This window comes from Penaeus monodon, unplaced genomic scaffold (genome assembly GCF_015228065.2).
Source record: "Penaeus monodon isolate SGIC_2016 unplaced genomic scaffold, NSTDA_Pmon_1 PmonScaffold_11615, whole genome shotgun sequence".
Classification (NCBI taxonomy): Eukaryota; Metazoa; Arthropoda; class Malacostraca; order Decapoda; family Penaeidae; genus Penaeus; species Penaeus monodon.
This window is the reverse complement of record NW_023640398.1, coordinates 1-11,351: the sequence shown is the minus strand read 5'-3', so window position 1 is coordinate 11,351 and position 11,351 is coordinate 1. Positions and strand designations below refer to the sequence as shown.

At 42.7% G+C, this 11,351-nt stretch overlaps 3 protein-coding genes across 5 annotated transcripts; 1 reads left to right on the top strand and 2 right to left on the bottom strand.

Annotated features, from left to right (window-relative positions):
* Positions 1–2,705: 2,705 nt before the first annotated feature.
* Positions 2,706–3,415, bottom strand: LOC119568922 (piggyBac transposable element-derived protein 4-like). The gene is made up of 2 exons (XM_037917319.1): positions 3,039–3,415; positions 2,706–2,943 (listed from the first exon to the last, which is right to left on the bottom strand). Exons 1-2 carry the CDS (start codon positions 3,413–3,415, stop codon positions 2,706–2,708), a joined length of 615 nt encoding a protein of 204 aa, XP_037773247.1.
* Positions 3,416–6,674: 3,259 nt separating this feature from the next.
* LOC119568925 lies at positions 6,675–7,642 on the bottom strand. The gene is made up of 3 exons (XM_037917323.1): positions 7,340–7,642; positions 7,051–7,167; positions 6,675–6,874 (listed from the first exon to the last, which is right to left on the bottom strand). Exons 1-3 carry the CDS (start codon positions 7,359–7,361, stop codon positions 6,690–6,692), a joined length of 324 nt encoding a protein of 107 aa, XP_037773251.1. The 5' UTR covers positions 7,362–7,642; the 3' UTR covers positions 6,675–6,689.
* Positions 7,643–9,352: 1,710 nt separating this feature from the next.
* Positions 9,353–11,211, top strand: LOC119568923. Of its 3 annotated transcripts, none has more exons than XM_037917322.1 (4): positions 9,359–9,507; positions 9,680–9,799; positions 9,975–10,201; positions 10,434–11,211. In XM_037917322.1, exons 1-4 carry the CDS (start codon positions 9,486–9,488, stop codon positions 10,434–10,436), a joined length of 372 nt encoding a protein of 123 aa, XP_037773250.1. In that variant the 5' UTR covers positions 9,359–9,485; the 3' UTR covers positions 10,437–11,211. The 3 variants fall into 3 exon arrangements, with proteins under 3 accessions (XP_037773248.1, XP_037773250.1, XP_037773249.1); XM_037917321.1 differs by having other exon boundaries at positions 9,360–9,507; positions 10,431–11,211; XM_037917320.1 differs by lacking the exon at positions 10,434–11,211 and having other exon boundaries at positions 9,353–9,507; positions 9,975–10,415.
* Positions 11,212–11,351: the final 140 nt, after the last annotated feature.

Here is an 11,351-nt window from a genome sequence, read left to right as displayed (position 1 = left end):
ATTCCAACTTAACCACCAACTTATGGGGTTTGGAATTCTATTCACAAAACTCCGAGGCCGATCTCTAGAGCGCTTCCTCTCCACAGCTGACCTTACTATTCTAAATTCAGATCGCCCCACACACTTTGATACACGCACGCAATCTTTTTCATGCATTGACCTCTCTCTATGCTCCCCTTCTCTTCATTTAGATTTCCACTGGTCAGTCTTAGACCATTTTCCCTATAGTGACCACTTTCCAGTTCTCCTTTCTCTACTTCATACGTACCACTCCCTAACTCCCCACGCTGGTGCTTTGATAGAGCCGACTGGCATACTTTCACTTCACTCTCTGCTATTCATACCCCTCCATCCTCCCTCACCTCCATTTCAGAAATGATACAGTATTTCACAAATACAGTCTTAAGAGCTGCACATACAGCTATCCCTCGAACCTCAAGACCATATACCTCCAAATGTGTTCCATGGTGGAATTCTGATTGCACTAAAGCACTTCGCTTAAAACGTGCAGCCTGGAACAGTTACCGCTACAAGAGAGGTACTCCAAATCAACTATCAGCCCTTATCTCCTTTAAAAGAGCATCTACCTATCTCAGTCGTACAATCCGGAATAGTAAAACAAATAGCTGGCGAAATTATGTTTCATCAATTACATCCTCTACATCTATCTCAAATGTTTGGCGCCGAATTCATAAACTATCAGGCAAACATCCCCCCCTATCCTGCCCCTGTCCTCCATATTCGAAATACCCTCATTTCTGATCCTCTCCAAGTCGCTAATGAACTGGGTGATTATTTCAGCCAGGTCAGTAGTGGTTCTCACCTTTCTCCACACTTCTCTTCTATTAAGACCAGAGAACGTACCCCCATTACCTTCACCCCATCCTCTGATGAGTCCTATAATGCCCCATTTTCTTCCTCTGAACTCATTACTGCCCTACAATCGTGCCGTAACACTCATGAAGGCCCTGACGGTATTCACTACCGTATGCTCCGGCATCTCCCATCTTCCTCCTTATCCTTCCTATTAAAAATTTACAACCACATATGGACATCAGAAAATTTCCCTTCTAATCAGCGAGAAGCTCTTATCCTTCCCTTCCTGAAACCCAATAAAAACGGGTACCTTTCCTCAAGACTATCGCCCCATCGCACTAACTAGCTGCTTGTGCAAACTATTAGAGCGAATGGTGAACTTCCGCTTAATGTGGTATCTTGAATCTCACAATCTTCTCTCCTTCCCAATTCGGTTTTCGCCGTGCCAGAAGCACAGCTGACCCCCTTGCTCATTTTGAGACATATATTACATCTGCATTTGCACGCCATGAATCCGTACTAGCTATTTTTTTTTATCTAGAAAAAGCATATGATACGACATGGCGGGTACCATATTCTCCAACAATTGTCCTCTCTAGGCATATGTGGAAACATGGGTGTCTTCATAAAGTCCTTCCTCTCCCAACGCACTTTCCAGGTCAAAATCGCCTCTGCCACATCATCTTTCTTTCCCCAAATCGAAGGTGTCCCACAAGGCAGTGTGCTCAGTACCACTTTATTCCTTCTTGCTGTTAATGATATTGTCTCAGTTTTACCACCAGGAGCCCGGTCATCACTATATGTTGATGATTTAACCATCTATGCCTCTGACACATCCATACCAAATCTCTATCAATTTCTTCAATCTGCAATCTCATCAGTATCTTCCAGGGCCACAAACCATGGCTTCCGCTTTTCTACCTCTAAATCTTTCTCCATTCTTTTCTCGCTCACGTGTAGGTCCCCTATCCCCACTCTTCTTATATGGCACTCCACTTCAATGCCGTTCCTCTGGCAAATTCCTAGGTGTCATTTTTGACTCCAAACTGTCCTGGCGAGACCATATTCTACACATTAAAGAAAAAGCTCTCTGCCGTCTTCGAATCTTAAAAACTCTATCCCATATATCATGGGGCTCAGATCGCAGATATATTTGCAGTTATAGATCTAACCCAAGTCCAATCTGCTAGACACAGCATGTGCAGTTTGAGAAATCTCTAAATGAATAAGTAATGCATCCTGTTTCAATTATTCCAATTTGAAAGCTGCTATAGTAGTCAAGTACCACCATTTATCCAAAACCATGCAAACTATGCAATAGGTTACTGATGAAATACATATGAATTTCCTGCTCAGTCAATCTTGTACAGAGCTATACACAAAGAGAACATGTGTGCAATATAATTTATCCAAAGTGATGAATATGCAGTGAAGGACTTTGTGTAAGACCAATTTATATTTTTTCGATTATCAAGTTGTGTATTGGTACGCCATTGATTCAGTTTCACCTATGGTACTGCATAATAACATACATAACTGAATATACAATCCATACATAGCTTTCAAACACAAAAGTAAATTGGTTTTACGAACAAAAACTGACAACGGTGTATATAAACCATGCATAATATGTCTTGGCTGCCATAAAAGAAATTGCTTATACAAAAAAAAAAAAAAAAAAACTTAGCACATGTGAAAACAATATTGAATGTTTTTATTCATTTAGTAAAATATATCCATGAACTGTCATTTTTGCTTGTTCATTTACTTTGTGTGGAATTCAACAAAGCAATTTTTATCTTTGGTGATACACAAGTGTACTTTACACTTCTGACAGTAGAACACTGGGGCACTTTTACAGTCTGGATTCTTGCACCTTCTTCTTGTTGTCACCACTGGATAATGGTGATAGCCATCTGTCCTGACTCCTGCAGGAATGGGCTTAGTGGCAGGGGAGCTTTCTTTTTCTTTGCAAACTGTGCAGCAGTTCCTCCATTAGAGGAGGGACGACCTCTTTTCTTAGCCATGGGATTTTTCCCTTCAAGAAGCAGGGATTCTGCCAGTGACAATTTGAATTCCTGAAGCATCATTACTTTTCGTTCAGGAATGTCTAGGTCGCTAGAATCTCTGCGGTATAGTAACCAACAGTTCACAACAGTGACATCCAGAAAATGAAAAAATATCTTGTGATAATACTTCTTGGACCTGCTTTGTAACCATACTTATGTGGTTTACTGGGTAAATACTGCTTCAAAGAAGATGCACCCTTGAATGGAACCATCTGTTCATCTACACATACTCTTTGTGGCATGGGAATTTCACGAAACTTGGTAACAAGATGATCCAGCAGAGGTCTCACTTTGAAAAGTTTATCATACTTTGGGGAAGTACTTGGCAGCATGTCACTGTTATCATTGAAGTGGAGGTTGGCTTTGATTTCTTCCCATCTATCTCTAGTTATTACTTCTGAAACAAGGGGACAATTGAGCTTAGCCTTCCAGTATAATCTTGAGCATGACAGTTTCACCAGTGACATGGCAAGTAATGTTCCCAAAAAATGCTCTAGTTCAGGGACAGTGAGATTTAAACGTACCAACATTTTCTGATGTGCATAGAGATTACTCTGATCAACAATGTGAGTCAAAATATCAGAAGAAAAAAAAACCTGGAAATACTCAATGGGACGCCTTACTGTGGTAGAGGGCTCAATCTCACCCAACCACTCAGGTGTGTCTAAGCTAGTGTTCTCTTTTTCTCTACAGGCTTTTGTCCCAGTTCAACTGGGGTCGCCGGTGCGGATCTTCCTCCTCCACTCTGCCCTATCCAGGGCCTCCCCTCCGTCACTCCCGCCGTCTCCATGTCCTCCTTGATGCAATCCTCCCATCTCCTCTTCGGTCTTCCCCTCTTTCTTCTCCCAACCACCAGTCTCCTCATCCTCTTGCCCACGTACTCGTCCTCTCTCCTTGTCACGTGTCCCAGCCACCTGAGTCTGCACTCCCTCAGCTTCTCCCCGAGCTCTCCTACTCCAATGGTCTCTCTGATCGTTGTGTTGCGGATTTTATCCAGCCTCGTCTTCCCCAGCGCGATCCTTAGCATCCTCATTTCTGCCACCTTCATCTTTGCCTCCTGGCCTTTCGTCACCGCCACTGCTTCCATTCCGTATAACATTGCCGGCCTGACCATGGTCTTGTGGAGTCTGCCCTTCAACTTTGGTGGTACCTTCCTGTCACAGAGTACTCCAGTAATCTTCCTCCATGCGTTCCAACCCGCCTGGATCCTCTTCCCTACTTCCTTATCCGACCCTCCGTCACACTGCACCGTGGAGCCCAGGTACTTGAATTCTTGGACTCGGTTTAGCTTCGCTCCCTGCATCCTCACTTCTCTCTCTGGCTCTTGTTCGCCAATGCAGAGGTACTCGGTATTCTGTCTGCTAACCTTCATGCCTCGCTCTTCCATTGCCTTTCTCCACTGTTCCAACCTCTCTTCCACCTCCTCATTCGTCTCTCCATTGAGTGCTACATCGTCTGCGTACATCAGATCCCATGGTGCTGTCCTCTGCACTGCTACCGTCAGGCAGTCTATGACCAATGCAAAGAGGAAAGGGCTAAGTGCGGATCCCTGGTGCAATCCCACTTTGACTTGGAAACTGTCCGTGGTTCCCACTATGGACTTCACCTTCGTTGTCGTGCCTTCGTACATGTCTTGGATTATCCTGACATACTTCTCGTCCACCTCTTTCAGCCTCAAGCAGTTCCACACCTCCGATCTAGGTACTCTATCGTACGCCTTTTCCAGGTCAATGAAGACACTGTGCAGCTCCCTTTGACCCTCTCTGTATTTCTCCATCAGTTGTCTCAGCGCAAATATTGCGTCTGTCGTGGACCTGCCTGGCATGAAACCGAACTGTTGCTCCGAAATCGTCACGATCGCCCTCAGTCTTCCATCGATGATCCTTTCCCATATTTTCAGAGTGTGTGACATCAGTTTGATGCCCGGTAGTTACCACATTCCTGGATGTCCCCCTTGTTCTTGAATATCGGTATTAGCGTGCTGTCTCTCCACTCATCTGGCATTCTCTCACTTTCCATAATTCCGGTGAAGATTTCCAGGAGTATTTCACGCCTGCTCGGCCCAGTACTCTCCATGCTTCCACTGGGATGTTGTCCGGTCCTGTCGCCTTGCCGTTCTTCATCTTCCTCAGAGCCTTCACAACCTCTTCTCTTATCTCCTCTACCTCAGTCTCTGCTCTTGCTTCCACGGTTCTGTCGATTCTTTCGTTCTCCACATTTATCAGTTGTTCAAAATACGACCTCCATCTTTCCTTGATATCGCTTTCTTCCGTCAGTACCGCTCCGTCTGTGTTTTTCATCTGCTTGCTCTGATAGACATCTTGGGATTCTCGGTTCTTCTGTTTTGCAATCCGGATCGCTTTCCTTTGGCCTTCCTCGTCGTCCTTCAGACTGTCGTATAGATCTTTGTACGCTTCCGATTTGGCTTTTGCAACAGCTCTCTTCGCAGCTTTGTTCGCCGCCTTGTACCTTTCGATTGTCTCTTCGCATCTATTCAGATCTCTCTGTTTCTTCGCCTCCTTCTTTTCTTTCACTGCGTCTTGGACTTCCTCTCCCCACCACCATGTCTCTTCCTTCTTTCCTGGTTTTCCAGATGTCACGCCAAGGACCTCCTTTGCCGTCTCAGTCAGCACTCTGCTGGACTCCGCCCACGTCTTCTCTGCCTGTGCTTCCATACCTTCCCTGACCTTCTCCACAAACTTTTCCCTGTGCTCCTGCTCATTCAGTTTCCACCATCTTGTCTTCCTGGTTCTGTCCGGTTTCTTCCTTGTCTCTGTCTTCATGGTCGCTGTACAGATGACCACTTTGTGTTGCTTCGCAACCGCTTCACCTGGCAGCACCTTGCAGTCCTGTACTCTTTTCAGCTCACTTCTCCTGCATATGACATAGTCCACCTGGGAGTTCACACACCACTTGTGTAGGTGATCTTCCTCGAGTCCTTCTTCTTGAAATAGGTGTTTGTGACCGCCAGGTTGTTTGCCGCCACAAAGTCTAGGATGGTCTGCCCTTCTTCGTTCCTCGTTCCAAACCCAAATTTACCGATGTTGTCTCCATATCCTTGCGCTCCACCACCCACATGTCCATTCAGATCTGCCCCAATCCAGACTCTCTCAGTTCTTGGGATCTTTACCATGACCTCGCTCACTGTTCTCCAGAAGTCTTCCTTTTCCACATCGTCACAGCCCACTTGTGGTGCGTATGCACATACGATGTTCACCGGTTTGTTCTCCACTTCCACCTTCATCCACATCACACGGTCAGATTCCCTGTGAACCTGCAGCACACCTTCCTTCATCTCAGGGTCTAGCACTATCCCGACGCCGTTCCTTCTAGTGTCGTGTCCTACGTAGTACATCTTGTACCCATTACCCATTTCTCTGGCCTTCGCTCCTTTCCACTTGGTCTCCTGTACGCATAGGATGTTGATACTCCGTCTTTCCATCATGTCAACAGTCTCCTTTCCTCTACCAGTCATCGTTCCCACATTGAGTGTGCCGATTCGTAGTTTCCTGGTGGTTCTCCGTGCCTCTCTCTTCTTCTTCCTCTGAGCTTGCTTCTTTAGCCGTATCCGCTCTTGATACCGTAGCCGTTGCCCATTTGTCGCCGGATCACGGCGGTCATCCGACGCGTCGCCTGCGGGGTACGCCCTAGCTCTGTCTGCATTCCTGATTCTCCGCATCATGTATTGGCTTGGCAGGGGTTTTTACGGCCGGATGCCCTTCCTGCCGCCCTCTTTTAGTCGCCTCTTACGACACGCAGAGGGTACGTTGGACCTATTCTACCCCGGGGTCCACACGGATGTGTCTAAGCTAGTGTTCTGGCCTTCAATTTGACGCCATAGTGGGTGCTCACTACGTTTATTTTACTGGAAGCCATCTTGTGACCTTGATTCTGCTGTGAAGGTCCTGGTCTTGATTCAGGAGGGTCATCAGGTTCATCAATCAACGGTGCCCGTTCCAGCTCTTCATCATCCGGCATGTAATCACTCCCTAAAACAATATAATAAATTTGTTTCATGCATAGAAATATATTTCAGTACAAGTAAAATCACCTTCATGCAACATCAGAACTTATTACTCTTATTACAAAAAAATTAGTGCTTATATAACACTCAATTGAGCGTTATATAAGAATTATATCATAAACACACAAAAAATATACTTACCATAGTCTGGACATTCCTCTGTATTATCATCAAAATCACTGTCATCATTTTCCTTTTGGGCATGAAGAACACGCTCCAAAGCACGCCTCACTCCATAAAATCGAAAGGAATCCATACCTGTCAGCAAACAAGCATTTTTTGACTCGACAGACGAAGTGAACGAAATCGTAACACATGAACAGACACTAAAAAATACAAGTATATGATGAATTTCATATCCGTTTTTCACATCTATGTGATCAGTGTAGTGTTGTCTAAAAGATATAAAATAATAAAGCAATAAACTCACCTGTGAGACTGCATTTGCACATGACAACAGAGAGGAGTGTGTGGCGTGGCACAGTCAGCTGATCTCTGCTAGGGAGGACCAGACAGCTGCCAAGTACCACAAGCGAGAAGATTTGCCATCCCTTAAATATGAGCAGTAGAACGTGCCTGAAACGTTGCACTCGTTCACAGCTCTCTCACTCCATTTTCTTTAGCTCTGGACTCACTAGAAACGAACGTAACTAATTCGTCACGCTCGGCGATATAGGGTTAACATGAAAAGGATGACCTGGGCATGTGTTAACATGAAGGGACCTGGGCAAACATGACGCAGCTGGCTGTGAGCGGAGGAACAAGCCGGGAGACGGAGTTGGGTGCTGCTCCTGTAAAGACCTCGTGTGTGCCTTGGTGACCAGATAAACTTTGTGTTGACCTGTGTTAAGCTGTATCGTGCAGTGTGACATGCTGGTTTCCCCCTGTATTGTGCCTATAGAAAAGTGTACGGGTAAATAACTTGTGTAAATAAAGGAAAGACTGTCATCGTGTGTTTATTTCGTGCCCTGCCTCGCCACTTGGCGTTTCCCCTCGTGGTGTTCTGGGACGCTGTGGTGCTTGGTGCCTCTTGGAGCTGTTCAGTGTTCACGACCCTGTGGATAACACGCCGTCTGCCTAGCCTGCCTTGTGTTGGTGGCAGAGAGACGAGGCGGTCGGCGTAACAGTATTTTACATTATCTATATCATTAATGTATATTTTTCTTTTCAGTTTAGTTTAATCTTTTTAACATTCATCATACCTTAGATTAATATTCAACAATGATATTCATTGTTAAATATCATATATTTAACAATGTCTGTCTCTGTCTCTCTCCCTCTCCCTCTCCCTCTACATTCCTCTTCATTGTATACGTGATTATATATCTTAATGCGTCAACGTATATTAAAATGCTGAGGAAAATATATATCTCTCACACCTGCAACCAGAGGCATAGCCAGAGGTAGTGCCTGCAGCAAAAATGATTACATTATTTACATCAATAAATTTTCATTGAGGATAACAACAGAAAGGAGCAATAACAGCCGCCAGTTTTATTGACTTGCCAAGAAGTAAATCTTTCACATTTTTTGTACATTACAAAGATATTGTATCATAAAACAATGGTAAAAACAATACAGAAAAAAATGACATTCGTCACTACACTAACCAGTAATTGCTAACATAACCTTCATTGAAAAGAAGGACAACAAATGAAATCTATTTCAAATGGCAGTACTTCCATACACAATAAGCCATCAAGAAAGGAATTCTCCGTAGAAAAACTCACAATACAAAAACTTAACTCCTTAAAAAAAAGTACTAGAAATATATGTATCATAATTTCATAAAAGAAGTATTTAAGAATTTCCTGTACAATATACAGACTAGAAATAGACATCATACCAAGTAAAATATCAGTAATACATTTTCCTTTGACTTAGTCTCATGATCTCTTATCCATACAAGAACACAGTAACACAAGGTTTGCTTGAAAATAATGCTTTAAAGTATAACTCTCTGTGAAATATATATATCTTCATAAAAGAAGTATTTAAGAATTTCCTGTACAATATACAGACAAGCAATGGACATCTTCCTATGTGATTTATCAACAATAATACATTTTCTTTGACAAAATGATGAGATTTTGAAAAGAAAAATAATTGAATAAGAACCTTCACATATTAAAATATATTCTCATGCACCTTTACTTTTAGTCTAATGATCTCTTGCCCATACAAGACCACAGTAACACATGGTTTGCTTGCCCCTCGCACCAATAGCTCGAGATCTAGTTCCTGCATATTTCAGAATCCAGCCAATCTGAGGAGTGTCTGGGATGTCATAATCATGTTCAGCGCAAAACTCATAAAGTCGTAATTTAAATAATCTGCGAGTTATGACATCATTAAAATTGTTGGTAAAAATTATTTCTTGATCAATGAAATATATTAAAGAATTTCCTCCTTTAACTTTTTTGGGAAAGGACAGCAGTCTGGTTACCAAGCCAGTGTCTTCTTGGCCAGTGTTTTCTGGCCAAGTACCACAATAGCTTGTGGTACTTGGCAGCTGTCTGGTCCTCCCTAGCAGAGATCAGCTGACTGTGCCACGCCACACACTCCTCTCTGTTGTCATGTGCAAATGCAGTCTCACAGGTGAGTTTATTGCTTTATTATTTTATATCTTTTAGACAACACTACACTGATCACATAGGTGTGAAAAACGGATATGAAATTCATCATATACTTGTATTTTTTAGTGTCTGTTCATGTGTTACGATTTCGTTCACTTCGTCTGTCGAGTCAAAAAATGCTTGTTTGCTGACAGGTATGGATTCCTTTCGATTTTATGGAGTGAGGCGTGCTTTGGAGCGTGTTCTTCATGCCCAAAAGGAAAATGATGATGACAGTGCTTTTGATGATAATACAGAGGAATGTCCAGACTATGGTAAGTATATTTTTTGTGTGGTTATGATATAATTCTTATATAACGCTCAATTGAGTGTTATATAAGCACTATTTTTTTGTAATAAGAGTAATAAGTTCTGATGTTGCATGAAGGTGATTTTACTTGTACTGAAATATATTTCTATGCATGAAACAAATTTATTATATTGTTTTAGGGAGTGATTACATGCCGGATGATGAAGAGCTGGAACGGGCACCGTTGATTGATGAACCTGATGACCCTCCTGAATCAAGACCAAGACCTTCACAGCAGAATCAAGGTCACAAGATGGCTTCCAGTAAAATAAAACGTAGTGAGCACCCACTATGGCGTCAAATTGAAGGCCAGAACACTAGCTTAGACACACCTGAATGGTTGGGCGAGATTGAGCCCTCTACCACAGTAAGGCGTCCCATTGAGTATTTCCAGGATTTTTTTTCTTCTGATATTTTGACTCACATTGTTGATCAGAGTAATCTCTATGCACAACAGAAAAATGTTGGTAAAAGTTTAAATCTCACTGTCCCTGAACTAGAGTAATTTTTGGGAACATTACTTGCCATGTCACTGGTGAAACGGTCATGCTCAAGATTATACTGGAAGGCTAAGCTCAGTTGTCCCCTTGTTTCAGAAGTAATGACTAGAGATAGATGGGAAGAAATCAAAGCCAACCTCCACTTCAATGATAACAGTGACATGCTGCCAAGTACTTCCCCAAAGTATGATAAACTTTTCAAAGTGAGACCTCTGCTGGATCATCTTGTTACCAAGTTTCGTGATATTCCCATGCCACAAAGAGTATGTGTAGATGAACAGATGGTTCCATTCAAGGGTGCATCTTCTTTGAAGCAGTATTTGCTCAGTAAACCACATAAGTATTGTTACAAAGCAGGTCCAAGAAGTATTATCACAAGATATTTTTTCATTTTCTGGATGTCACTGTTGTGAACTGTTGGTTACTATACCGCAGAGATTCTAGCGACCTAGACATTCCTGAACGAAAAGTAATGATGCTTCAGGAATTCAAATTGTCACTGGCAGAATCCCTGCTTCTTGAAGGGAAAAATCCCATGGCTAAGAAAAGAGGTCGTCCCTCCTCTAATGGAGGAACTGCTGCACAGTTTGCAAAGAAAAAGAAAAGCTCCCCTGCCACTAAGCCCATTCCTGCAGAAGGAGTCAGGACAGATGGCTATCACCATTATCCAGTGGTGACAACAAGAGGAAGGTGCAAGAATCCAGACTGTAAAAGTGCCCCTGTGTTCTACTGTCAGAAGTGTAAAGTACACTTGTGTATCACCAAAGATAAAAATTGCTTTGTTGAATTCCACACAAAGTAAATGAACAAGCAAAAATGACATTTAGTTCATGGATATATTTTACTAAATGAATAAAACATTCAATATTGTTTTCACATGTGCTAAGGTTTTTTGTTTTTTTTGTTAAGCAATTTCTTTTATGGCAGCCAAGACATATTATGCATGGTTTATATACACCGTTGTCAGTTTTTGTTCGTAAAACCAATTTACTTTTGTGTTTGAAACTAGTAGGATAT